Consider the following 13556-nt stretch of genomic DNA (forward strand, 5'->3'; position numbering starts at 1 on the left):
TATTTTTTTGTAATCATTAAAAAAAAGAAGAAAATAGTAATTGTCAAACAAATTTGTTCGATTTATTTATAGAAAATTCATATTTAATATTTAAACACGATCCAAAGCACAAGTAACGCCGTATTTTCATTTGATGCAGAACAAGTGAACAACTCGTGCTTCATCAACACCATAAACTAAAAACTAGAACGACCAAGGAAGAAAAAGAGGGCCAAACTTAAAATATTAATTACAATATTTAATTAATTATTAAACATAGTAATTAAAAAAGAAAACAGAGAATTTGTTGGCTAAAACCTCTATGAGCTGTACAAAGCCGTCATTACAACTACACTACCAATTAAGAAACATCCATCTTCCTCTCTCTCTCTCTCTCATATCTAATTTGTATTTGCGATCTCTTTTCTTCTTTCTATTTTCTTTTTTTTTTTCGCGGTGGATCTCTTCTCTTCAACCTGAAACCACTTTCTGAAGTTCAATTCCGGTGAGTTCTCCATTTTCTTCTTCAACTTCAACTTCAACTTCCTAGGGTTTTCACTTCAACCTTCTCTCTCAGATCTGCGCTTAACTTTTCACCTTTCTTCTTCGCTTACAAAATTGATGTACTAGTCTTTGTGAATTCGAACTGAATTTGACGAAGATTACGGTTCGTTTTTTGAGAAATTGTTTTCTGACTGGAATCGGCTTTGACTTGGTGTTTGACTGTTACTGAAAGGTTTGAGAGGTTGCAGGAATTGGTGATGGCGAGTAGGCTGAAGGAAGATGAGAAGAACGAGCGCGTAATTCGCGGTCTTCTCAAGCTTGAACCGAATCGAAGATGCATTAACTGCAACAGCTTGGTAAGAGCTCCAACAAGTTCCATGTAGTAGTGAATTTTGAACTTTCTGTTATTCATATTTTGAAGAATTGATGCTCTTTAGCCTCATTTCATGGTAGATTCAGGTTAGCTATGTAGTGATCATGCGGGAGTGACTGAGTGAATTCGAGTGGATTACTGCCTAGTAGAAAGTAAGAACTAGAAATAAAATCGTTGGAACACAGGGAGTAGTTCTTTGCAGCAATCGAAGTTGTTCAATTTGATGAAATGTAGTGGCACACATATAGAGTGGGTTTGTTGAAGCTGGTACTTTTCAAAAGTTGTAGCAAGTAACAACTATCTTTGGTAAAATAAGATAAGAGTAACTTTCAATAAGCACAGGCAACCAACTATCAATAGTGTTTGGAAAAATTGCATTTAAAATTTAACATGAGTATAATAGACAAATATAATAGAGTAAGAATAAATTCAGATATTTATTTATTAATATAAGGTTATATTAGATTTTTTTTAATTTTAAAAGGCAGAAGTTATCTTTAAAAAGTATTTCCATAGATATTTTAGCGAAAAGCATAAACACGTGAATATTTTGTTTTACCAGACACAAATGTTGACTTATGCTTTTGAAAACTCATGTACCTCTCCAATAAGTTTTACCAAATCCACTGATAGTATTGTGTGATTTTGCATGTTTATAGCATGTGTGAATCAGTGGGATCATTCATTTAAGAGTCAGGTGGTTGAAAAGTTATAGTAATGAATTAAGTATGTAGTTTTCCACTTTTCCTTAATGTGACTCTTTAGTTTATTAATAACAGAATCTCTCGATCTTAACGCATAGGATTTTTGTATTAAATTTTGGGATTGCACTTGTTCATATTGTGCATGCAGCTGGGCGTTTCAGGAACCATTGTTCAGGAAAATGATAGATTGCATTTAACAATATACCATCTGTGATCCATGATCCCTGCTATGAGGATTCAACAAACTTTCATATTGCCTGTTTATTGCCAAACACAACACAACCTACCTCCTTAAAATTTGCAAGTTTAATATTGACAAAACTAAAAGGATAGATTGGATATTAACCTCAATTTCAAGTTTCAACCTTGATAGATAGAATGTTTTCACGAGTACCTGTTGTCACTGGCAATGCTGTAGCCTGTTGACTACAAAAGGTGAAACTGTGCAAGGATGATAAAAGAATCCATTAGCTACTGATACTTCTCTAGATTTCATGCAAAAACAGAAATATTTGATATCAAGATTCATGTTAATTCTTGTGTAGCCATCTTTATAATGACTTTGTAGTCTTCAATTTAAGCGTTGTTAATCTTTATTATTGTTTTAGAGTATTCTTAATGCATTATCTGAAAGGAAATTATTGCACGCGATATTATTACATATGTATAATGTTAATTTTACCTTCTTTTTCTTTTCCTGAAGGGACCACAATATGTCTGCACAAATTTCTGGACGTTTGTTTGCACAAACTGTAGTGGAATACAGTAAGTTCTTATGTTAACTTTGCCTATAGCCCTATACTATATGTCAATACTATTTTAGTGGACCTATGTTTTCCTGTTTGATTTTTGTTTACATGCTTTGGATGTGGTTTGCTCATGAATTTCTACTCTTCAGTGAAGCTTAAGCATCTTTATGCTGAAAATGTGTGCCTTCTTTATGTTTTTGGGGTATAATTTCTAATGGTTTGGACACGGAGTTCATAAAATTGTATACATGGAAAAAAAACACAACTTAACAATGTGCATGCTCTCATTATTTTTGTGTTTATAAAACTGAAATTTGTTTTAAAATCTATTATGCTGTACTACATAATTATAGGGTTCCTTTGCACTGCATGCTTTTCTCTGCAAGCCAACTTTGTTTTTATGTTAATTTGCAGCCGCGAATTCACCCATAGGGTTAAATCAATTTCAATGGCTAAATTTACTTCACAAGAAGTAAATGCTCTTCAAGGAGGAGGAAATCAGGTAAAGATACCTGTTCGTTCTATAATCATGCCAGAGATCTTTGTTGTCTTCCTAATGTTGTATTCTCAGTTTGACTTCTTTCTGTTTAATATTTGCAGCGTGCAAAAGAAATTTATTTTAAAGAATGGGATGCACAACGTAATTCTTTCCCTGATAGCAGGTAACTACCTGCTTTTGTGATTATGTATAATTGCAGGGTTTCATTTGTTCTGATTGACAATTTGATATATTTGGTACCAGTAATGTTGATCGGCTCCGGGACTTTATTAAGCATGTTTATGTGGATAGAAGATTTACTGGAGAGAGGGCTAACGACAAACCACCAAGAGGAAAGGTGCTTAATTGTTCGCTGTTTCAAGTACATAGTTGGCTGTTAGGATGGCTTGAATCTATCAGCTGAATCTAACTCTATTATGTGTTGCATGTTATGCAGGGTGACAATGATATCTATGAAAACAGGAGAAATGACATGTATCAGGGAGGGTCTAGAAGCCCTCCGTACGAGGACACATATGAACGGCGTTATAGTGACAGGTCTAGTTCAGGTGGAAGAAGTCCTGGATATGATCAAGAAAGTAGGCAATATGGTGACTATGGGAGGAGTCCTGGTCGTCCTCCAATAGTCAATGATTGGCGTCGTGAAGATCGTAGAGTATCTGATGGGGATTATAAGGTAGAAAATCAATCTCCTGATCGAGCCAGAGATGTTGGTTCTTCCAGTCCACCTGTGGTCCGACCTGTCAGAGAGATATTGGGGGAAAACGTAGTACCTCTTCGGATAAATGAACCCCCCAAACCAAACAGTGGTAAAGCTGCAGATGGCTCTGTGTTGACACAGGTGAAATTATCATCAAATATCAATGGTGTTTTGTATAATTTAGTCATTTGTGTTTTGATCTTGATGCTTTATGACCCGGCTTTGCTGTGGAGTCTTTGTATAATTTAGTCATCTGTGTTTTTTGATCCTGATGTTTTTAATAATTTATTATCATTGATTGGTAGGTTTGCTTAAAACGAAGCCACATACTTATATGCTATAGCAAGTAAACTATGTTTTGTCTGTTAAATTTGATATTTATACTGTTATTTCATTCTAGATGTTAGTTCATTTGACATGATGTTTTTAAATTGCTGGTGAATTTATTACTATCAATATTTCAAGCTTTCCTGTGCAAGCATGTAAAAAAAATTTAATATACAATTAGCATGAATTTTAACTGTTAATCTGGGGTTTTTCTTAATTTTCTATGTGATGTGGCTCAGTGTTTCCTTTTGCAAGTATGTATGGTTTGACAGACCTGTCCTTTTGTCTCCTTTAGTTTAGTAAGTACCTGACTACAAATGCATTTTATAACACAGTAACATTTCTCGTAATTTCAGCGAACCGCATCTTCCAGTAGCTTGGCGTCCAGCAATGGGAATCCAGTGGATGTTAAGCCTGAGATTACAAAGAGCCTTATTGATTTCGATGCTGATCCAGAACCACCTGTTGCTCCGGCAATTCCTCCAGCCCAACAAACTAATGTGTCTCAACCTGTTGTGCAGCCAGAAAAATCCAGTGCTGATAATTGGGCCTCTTTTGATGTTGCTTCTCGAGCTACAGCAAATTCAACTCCAAGCCCTGTGAATGTAAATCCACTTGAATCTGTGTTGTCGCAATTGTCAGTGCCAGCTTCTTTACCTGCACATCTTTCTGGAGTCCAAGCTGGCCCAACTGTTGCAACAGCCATTCCTGCGGGCAATGCGACAACACCTGCAAGTGTCGGCGGTTTCTCAGCTTTTCCACTGAGTGGTTCTTCAGGACCATCTCCTGGACTGGCAACAGCACTGCCTCCTAGTAATGCAGGACAGTGGACTGGTCTGCAGCATCAGCAACCATTGTTTCAAGCTAATGCTACCCATTCCACACAACAATATAAACCACCTGTAGGTGGAGCTGTAAACAATCAGGTTTGGCTAGTAGAGTAGTCTTTTCAGTTGTTCTACTTGTTAATTTCTGGCATAGTATTTGTTCACCCTTTCATTGAAAATATCTTGCAGCCATGGAATATATCCTCTGTGCCGACAGTTCAAGGGCATCAAAATACACCAATGCCACATGCATACCATGATGCTATAAACCCTGCCAATACAATCAGTGTTGTTTCACAACCTTCCACTGAAGTAAAATCAATTGGAAGAAAAGAACTTCCTGAGGTATTCCTTGCAGCTTAGATTTACCTTATAATCATCTACTAAATGTGCAAGATTGCTTGCAAATATGTATTGTTTGTCTTACAGTTTTTTGTGATTCATGCAGGATCTATTCACTGTGAAATACCCATCCTATCCTGCGCCGGTTCCAGGTTGGCAAATGGGTCTTCCCCATGGCATGGGTCTTCCCCGTGGCATGGGTGTCTCAGTGCAATATAATAATGTGGTGGTACTGTTACAATCCAAATTGATTAGCTTGCAAGATTATCTGAATCTTTGGCTAGTATAAAACTTTGATGCATTTCGCTAATATAATGTCTGCTCACTGTTACAGCCCATGCCAAGTTTTCCGCAGCAATCAAAATCTGTCAATCCATTTGATGCCGGCGGTGAATCTCCCCAAGTTCAAGCACCAACTGTATGTGACTTTCATTGGTTTCAACTATAATTAACGTGTTGCCAATAATAGTTCATACTTCATGGTCTTCCAAAGTTAAATTTTTGTGGGTTGTGCATGAATATTGTATTAAACCATAATATTTGAAATTTCTGATGGGGGATTTCACTCTTTTAAAGTGCATATTTCATAAAATAAATGGTATGGTATAATTTGGATTTGATTTTGTACAAGTGATGAACTCGAGTTTCTGGTTTGTTTCCTTTTTCTTTTTTGTTTTTCTTTTGTTTTATTTTATTTATTTTTATCTAGTTACTGAAGTATATACGTTGGTATCTGAAGTGTGCATCATGCACTTTAGCCGAACCATATTTATTAATAAGATAATAAAATGCTCAAATTGCTCCTTTAAATTTTACACGCGAGTCAAATTGGTCCCTCCAGTTTCTATTGAATCAAATTGCCCCCCCCCCCCCCCCCCCCCCCCCAAAATTATCTAACATGCATCACGTTAGTAACCCATTTTCTGTCTTCACACTGATACATGTTGATGTGTACCATAAAGTCGACTTTTTGTTGCATTCTACATGAACCTTAACAACAATCCAAATCAACATAGGTCAAAGGGCTTTAAAACAGATGTGTTAGGACCAATTTGATTCAATGAAAATTTGACCAATTTGACTCGTTCGCAAAAGTTGAGGGACAAATTTGAGCATTCACTCTTAAGAGTAATGGATGTTCATTAAATGGTAGAAAATCGCTCTTTGTTTTCTCTGTTGTGTCATTGAAATCTGGAATAGTGAAGGATGATAACATGCTGACTCTCTGATGTGCCAATTCATCAATTAATTCATAGTACTATTACCTTTTAAGTTTCTTTTAGGGGAAAAATATTTGGTCATGGTTGATGATATTCTATTTTGTTTTCCCTTGACCAGTTTCCTTCCATGTCATCTTTGCATGGTGCTCTGCCTAGTATGCCACCTTCAGGAGCAATTCATCCTGCAAGCCTGGGTAATCCATCACACGCCTGGAACCTGCCCCCGTCATCATCATATGTATCTGTCCTGCCTGGACAAGCACAAACTCATCCATCAGCTACGGGAGCAAGTATTGTTATCCTTTTCTAATTCATTTGTCAACAACTATTGCATGCTGAAATTCTTTGGCTTTATCATTATTTTACTATCTTGAGCCTGAACCATCTGAAAATTACAGGGAATTACATTGTACAACAAATGCCACCACCTAACTTGCCAATGCCAAGGTAACTACTGACTGTGAATTTGTAATGAGCTCCTTCAATTGGTTGTTATAGGTTAGCTTGTTTACATTATATACTCTTGGAAGCTCATCTTTTGGGTGTAATCCTTCAAGTAACATCTTAAATGTGGCATGAAGTTCAATGATATTAGGTGCAATTACCTGAGCTTCCTGTTTTGTGAAATGATTTTTCCCTGGGGCACTTCTTGTGTATAGTTGCTTAGCATAGTATGACTTGGAAATTTTTAACTGAATGTGTAGGCCAGAAGCTAGTAGTTTCGGAACTGGAGGAGCTGTTTTCGGCTTGTCAAATCCAGATCAGCAGCTAACTAATTCATTCTCCACCACTCCTGCCTCTACTCCCTTCCCTGCAGGGGGGAACCCATTCGGCTGATGTGAAAATGTGTCTTCCTGAACTTGTAAAATCAAGCATCAACTTGTTGCTCCCTGTACAAATTTGGATGAGTTTTGGTTTCTATTGTTAGTCAAAGTGATACACATTCGCATTCTGAGAGATTTGTGGTGTACCCTGGTCGAAGTCAAATGTTTGTTATACGGCCAAATTGTTACTATAGGAAAGGTGAAGAGACAATGCCTTTTTTTTGGAAGCGGGGTGCTAGAGGAATGAGTTAGAAGAGCTGAAAAATATTGTACCCCAAAAGAAAGAGAGAAGTCAAGTGGGTGCATAAAAACCCTTGGTAGAGACGATTGTTATTTGGGTAAGGGTGAACCCATGTGTTCATCAATTAAGATTGTCGTGTCGATTGAGTAGTGGTGTGCTTATTAGTATCATAGTTGTATTTTAATTTTTTTTCTTTTTTTTTTCGGTTTTACTCTAATGTATGATTCTGTAATCTCAATTTTGGGAAGGTCTTTCTTTTTGTCAAGGTACATAAACTCATCTTTTTTGTTTTTATTTTTGTAAACTCGTCTATTATTATAGCCAAATTCTATTTCTATGCCAAACAATCTGTTTACTGAAATTATCACCCAAACCCAGAATGTTAAATTTTAAATAATAGTCACCAAAAAAATAATGTAAAATGAAGTTTAAATGTTAACAAAGTTTGGAGTGGATTAATGCGTAGGGTGGAGTAATATTATCAGGGCAGAGGAAGTAGTAGGATGGATGGAATTATCCAGACAAGACAAGAGTTCAAAATTACCAAGGGAAGTAAGTTTAGAACTGTTGTTGCCATAACAATAAAAGACTTGGAGAAACCAGATTTTCCAAAACAAGGAGCCATACAGTGAACAAATTATGAGAGGTAAAGCAATTTTGCATTATTTGGCAGATGGACGGTTGTGCATGAAGTTTACTGGTGCATGGCGGTCACACAACTCAAAAACAGGAGTGCTCACTAGATTGTTTCTTTGGGTTACTTGAGTATAGTTGCTGTAGGTATTTAGAAGCATGTGAGTGGGTTGAACTGAATAGGAAGGCTTCTCAGAATTTGGGATAGTGATTAGAGAGCATATCGGGGACATGCTATTAGCTATGGCGAAGAAATCAGCAGGAGCGTTGCACCCCTATAGAGACAGGAGTAACATTACACTTGGCAAAGTATGTTCGACAACTAGTCAAGTTATCAACCAACATTCTTGCTAGATCTATTGGATTTGATTATTTAGAAACCTGAAACAAAATTGATGATAATAAACATTTCTAGCTGCAGCTAAGGCTTGGCATAGATGGAAGATTTATAGGCCTCTCATCAAACTACACTAGAGTTCGAATTTCAGAAATAGAATATAGAACCCTTTCTAGTGTGTAAGAGTGTGGTGAGTGCGTTTAGTGTAAGACCGGAAAAAAAATGTGTGTAGCTGATTTACAGATTGAATAATAAATTCTTCCAGCTCTTGCTAGCCTGATTTATAGATTGAATACTATTATACGTTTGTATCCTATTCTATTTTGTGAAAATAATGTTAATCAAAATTTATTTGGAAATAAAATTGAAAGTAAATTATTGAATTTGATATTGTTGCTCGGATAAGTTTCTTCCTATGTCGTATTTGATTTGACAAGGTTTAATGAATTATCTTCTATAATATGGATTTCAGCATATTTAAGATAATAAGATGAAAATATATGAAAAAAAAATATACTTTACTCAACGCTCTGAATAGGACTGCTCTTCACTATTAGTCTATGAAAAATTGTTAGAGGTCAGCAATTTTTAGTTTTTTTTTTTGTTATTATTTGTCCAACATAAATATTTTGTCTTAATAAATAAATTTTATTAATTTATATGTACAAATTTTAAAAAATATGAGTGCATATTGATAGATGTAGATGTATATATTTATTGTGTACAAAATATTTATAAATATGGATGTAAATTATTGTTGGTTAAATACTGACAAAAAAATAATAATATTTGCTAGTTATATAAAATTGAAAATAATAATATTTGCTAGTTATATAAAATTGCTCTGAGTCTATTACTCTAAATGTAAACTTTCTGGCTCAACATCATTCGAGAAATTGGAAGTGCTTTGTCAATATTTGTTTGACAAACTAAAATATTGTCAGCATTAAACCACCTTATTCTTGAATAATAGTTTATTTTCTAAAACCTGGTCTATACTTATATTATTGTTCTGGCACTGTTGGAAAGAAAGAACAGCAAAGACTACTTACTAATCCATCTTTTAGTTAAATGGAAAATAATGAACGGACACATTGGCAAATTGTGGATGAAATTTTTGAAGAGAATATACTAATGATTTTAGGGTATGCTCCCTGAGTTATTTAATACATGATGAGAAGTGGTAAAAAATGTGGTGCATTTCTTTGTTCCATCCACTGAATGGAGTGAACAAAATAATCTATATATGTATCTGTGTGTGCCATAACTGGTAATTTTCCAGGGTGTAACAGTTGCAATTGTTGTTTGTTTTTGTTTCCTATGTGAGACTTGAGGAGAGAAATCTGCAGCTTGAGGAGTCTACTACATATTTGTATATATGCATGGGCCAATTTGAAGATCTTGGTCCTCACAATATCAAATCTAAGAATCCATATAATAAAAGAGATGCTTTCATGTTGAATCACTTTGTCTGCTTTTTCTTATGATTGGAGCCAATAGCATCCACACTGTCAAATCAAATCATACATAAAAGTTAGTAATTAGTTGCCCCTTTGTTACTCAAGAAATTCCACGCAAAAGTATATTAATTAATTGAAATTAATAATTAAAATTATTGAAACATCGATATTTTAGAAATATTTAAAAAAAATTTTAAAAAATAAATTTATTATAAGAATAGTGTACACAAAAATAATGTATATAACATTATTTTTTTTACGTACTACACATTATGCTTTAAAAGATATCAATTTTTGCTACTTTTTAACTATAAATTCACCACTTTCAGCATTTTAAAATAGATTTTATTTAAAAATATACTTTGCTAAAAGAAAACATTTGTTGCATAATTAAATGTTACAAGATAATACTACTTTTGATAAAGTCTTATGGATATTGAATATGAGTTTAATTTTAATATATTAATTGGACAATTATATCTTTTTTTAAATGATTATTCACGTAGTTAATAAAAATAGTAGTTATTTTTTATGATATGACATTACGTAATTAAATATATATATAAAACTGTTTTATCGTGCGCATCAAAATTAAATTCATTGAATATATCTCCCTTAAAATTGAATGTTTATAATTTATATCCCTATTAGTTCAAAAAAAATTTTCCCCGTTTTTCACCATTTAGACAAACTTAAGAATAATAACAAAAGATTGAAAATCAAAGAGCTGGAGCTTACAGTAAACACAGACTGCCAACCATTCATTTACTATTCTGACATAGGCACTTGTCCATCCCACATCAATTGTCCATCTGAATCAAGAACAATATATGGATTATTACATCTCATAATTTTCACAGAATTTATTTTTATCTTCAAGAAAGATATAATCAACTTCATATTTGAGTGATAAGTGATAAACTATATATTAAAAAATAAAAACAGGGAAACTAAAAACTGAGGTTGCTTTTGTTTCTTACTTTGAAAAAAAAGTGATTTTACAATTTTTTTTAAATATAGGTGCAAAAGTAAATGTTATTTTTTTTTTCCCTGAAAAACTACTCTTGTCAATTTCTATATAGGAAAAAAAAAAGAAATTTGTGTGACAAAGCAATACAAGAAATCTAATGTACATAACATAAAAATACTATGAAATCATTGTTAGGATGCAATCACATACTTTTTCATAGAGTGATGACTATTCCAACCAATGAGTAACATTGCAAAGTACATTGCTCCTGTGGCAAAAACAAAATGGAAGAAGCCATAACCATATGGAACATCATCTTCTTCTTCTGCAGGTGCATCTTCCTTCCTAAACTGCAACATTCTGTCAGTTATGTATTCCAGATCCTAACCTTATGATAGCATTTCTACAGAAAAAATAATAGGATACAGACACATGGTTTTTTATCCCTTTTATTTAGAGATAAAGAAACTAGTTTAAAAATTTCCTCCAAAAAATATCTCGTATTCAAATATCTTAGAAATACAAAAAGTATTTGAAAATTAAAAATATTTACTGCTTGTCTTATTTTTTCTGTCGCTCCAACTACCAATTATTAATAAGTTTAGCTAATTTGTGCCCTTAAGACACATATTAGAATTATTAATAAAAAAATTATTATAAAAAATGTACAAAATTTAATTTTTAATGTAATTGTTATGTATTTATTAAAATAAAAATTTTAAAATATTCTATTAATAATAATCTTAATTTGTGTACTTAAAACATATGTTAGCTAATCCCATTTAAATAAAGCATGTTAGTAAAAGTAGGATAGAAAATGAGTTTGATTTTAAGAATATTTTGAAATTATGTGGGCCATGAAATAATTTTTAATTAGTGGCAGATAAAAAGGATATGTATAATTCATATAGAACTAACCAAAAGCTACCTAAAGTTCAAATTGAATCTAATTCATATTCTAGAGCTAACCTGAAAGCACTTGGAATCTATGCCTGTTGAAAATGTTGCAATAACAATGGCTAATATTGCAACAACAAAGCTCTGCCACAAAAAGATCTCATATCAACCAACAATAAAAGAGTCATAAGCATATATAACTTAGCCTCACATATACAAATAAAATTTAACTATTTTGTTAAGATCATAATTATAATGTTATGAAGAACAATTACAACTTATTAAAGCCCAAATTTCAGTTGAACAAGAAAGTAAATTTCCTTACAATGATGCTTTGCCAGTCTGTTTCGTATGCATAGCCTGCTTTCGCCACGCAGCTGTTTCCGACTGGTTCGCTGCATGTACAAACAATTCGAAGTGAGATTCGAATCCGCAATTTTTAGATAAAGATAGAGAAATTATGTTTGTAAACATTAGAAGCTAAAAAAGGGATAAATATATGCATCGAATTTTTATATATATGCACTATTAATATTTTATATTGTTATGTCAACAAAATATAACCATTTTTAATATTTATGGTCCGAATAGTCATATAAAAGAATAGACATAATTTATTATGTAAAATATTTTATGCTGTTGTGGATACACCAAAATAAAACTATAATAAGTAAATATTTGATAATACAAAAAGTAAAGGCAAAGATTTTATAACCCACCTTCTGACTGCACTCCAGCAAAGGAACACAACATAAAGCCCCATCAACCCTGGACTAAGAATACCACCATTCACCTATTGGAAGAAAATTTGAAAGAAAATTATTATTTCAAAAAAAAAACATAATAGTGAATTTGAGCCCAAAAAAAAACTTACTTTTGGGTGGAGTGATACACTTGTCATAACTTGGAGAAGTACCAAGGTCCAAGTAATGAAGAAAAGATTAAGGAGGCAAGATGGTTGTGGTGCATACCATATATACATCAATATCACCCCTACCAAGCATATTAAATATGCACTTGTTGCAAATAACATCACTTGAATTTGGCTGCTTGCATCATCAATCAATGTTTGTAAATAAATCAATCAAAAGTAGTTCAATAAATTAACATAGTAGGAGTCTTTTTACCATCTCTCCGCATATTTTTCTGTGATGAAGTAATCATTCAACCATGTAATGAAGCTGATTATGCTTATCAGTTGAATTAGGAGGAAAACCCTGAGAGAAATAAACACCTTAATCAATCACAAATCATTGCTTATAATAGTCATTTGCTCAAATCAAATTCATTGAGGATAGATAGAGCCATAAACTATACCCGGCCCCAAAATGTGCAACCTGCCCTGTCCAACCGAAAAAACAAAAAAATAAAAACTATGGTCAATAATAAAAGTAATATTAGCAATTTTGAAAAAATATCCAAGTGACTCATTTTATATCGTACACTGAACGAACTCACACATTTAATGTTTTGATGTGTGAGACACCTAATTATTAATCTGGTGTATGATACAAAATGAATACAACTATTATTATTGGTAATTAATTCTAAGACTATATTTAAATAGGTCTCTAAGAAATATTATGTGAGACATTTTTATCTTTAAAAAAATTTTATTATATCGAAGTTTTTGAATTTATAAAAGTAAAACATATAAGTCTTTTTGTTACATTTTTAAAAATTTATTTGTCTAAAATAAAAATAATAAATTTGAATAAAATAAATTCAATGTAATAATTTTTTTAAAAGACAAAAACATCTGATATAAAATTTCTTAGAGACCTATTCGGACATATACTCTAATTCTAAGAAACATGTTAAATGGATGCAATTTTACCAACCATAAACTTCAATAAATTCAGAGGGGAGATAAAATGGGAAGATGGTGATGGCAAGGCAGAGAACAATCTTAACTAACCACCATCCAGAGTGCCATCTATCTCTTCCTTCCTTCAATTTTGAAGTGCCAG

At 33.0% G+C, this 13556-nt stretch overlaps 2 protein-coding genes across 5 annotated transcripts in view; one reads left to right on the forward strand and one right to left on the reverse strand.

The window, feature by feature from the left end:
- The first annotated feature begins 316 nt into the window (after positions 1-316).
- Positions 317-7554, forward strand: LOC130948749 (probable ADP-ribosylation factor GTPase-activating protein AGD14). 2 transcript variants are annotated; one of them, XM_057877606.1, is made up of 14 exons: positions 317-484; positions 716-839; positions 2264-2325; positions 2724-2811; positions 2910-2971; positions 3052-3145; positions 3245-3649; positions 4192-4761; positions 4852-5007; positions 5111-5233; positions 5339-5422; positions 6343-6514; positions 6623-6671; positions 6929-7554. In XM_057877606.1, exons 2-14 carry the CDS (start codon positions 741-743, stop codon positions 7059-7061), a joined length of 2097 nt encoding a protein of 698 aa, XP_057733589.1. In that variant the 5' UTR covers positions 317-484; positions 716-740; the 3' UTR covers positions 7062-7554. The 2 variants fall into 2 exon arrangements, with proteins under 2 accessions (XP_057733589.1, XP_057733590.1); XM_057877607.1 differs by having other exon boundaries at positions 732-839.
- Positions 7555-9151: 1597 nt separating this feature from the next.
- The window catches only part of LOC130947527 (uncharacterized), a 7662-nt gene continuing 3257 nt past the window's right edge, over positions 9152-13556 (reverse strand). Inside the window, exons 4-13 of one of the 3 annotated variants that reach the window (XR_009072705.1) lie at positions 13428-13556; positions 12904-12928; positions 12714-12803; positions 12461-12632; positions 12306-12379; positions 11912-11981; positions 11659-11730; positions 10900-11034; positions 10458-10531; positions 9152-9767 (exon numbers count right to left, since the gene is read on the reverse strand). The exon at positions 13428-13556 is cut by the window's right edge and continues 31 nt beyond it. Coding sequence is in view for 2 of the 3 variants with exons in the window: in XM_057876225.1 (XP_057732208.1) it covers positions 9712-9767; positions 10458-10531; positions 10900-11039; positions 11659-11730; positions 11912-11981; positions 12306-12379; positions 12461-12632; positions 12714-12803; positions 12904-12928; positions 13428-13556 (902 nt within the window). In the remaining variant the exon portion in view is untranslated. Of the gene's footprint in view, positions 9768-10457; positions 10532-10899; positions 11040-11658; positions 11731-11911; positions 11982-12305; positions 12380-12460; positions 12633-12713; positions 12804-12903; positions 12929-13427 lie in introns of all 3 variants that reach the window. The other 2 variants (XM_057876225.1, XM_057876226.1) reach the window with 2 other exon arrangements.

The sequence above is a fragment of the Arachis stenosperma genome, chromosome 9 (assembly GCF_014773155.1).
Source record: "Arachis stenosperma cultivar V10309 chromosome 9, arast.V10309.gnm1.PFL2, whole genome shotgun sequence".
NCBI lineage: Eukaryota > Viridiplantae > Streptophyta > Magnoliopsida > Fabales > Fabaceae > Arachis > Arachis stenosperma.

What these genes read in the sequence shown, in the direction of transcription:
- LOC130948749 (XM_057877606.1), top strand. Translation starts at nt 741, where the DNA reads ATGGCGAGTAGGCTGAAGGAAGATGAGAAGAACGAGCGCGTAATTCGC. An exon ending in AATTCTTTCCCTGATAGCAG is followed by an intron (nt 2,972 to 3,051) that starts GTAACTACCTGC and finishes ATTTGGTACCAG; the next exon opens with TAATGTTGATCGGCTCCGGG. An exon ending in CCTAACTTGCCAATGCCAAG is followed by an intron (nt 6,672 to 6,928) that starts GTAACTACTGAC and finishes CTGAATGTGTAG; the next exon opens with GCCAGAAGCTAGTAGTTTCG.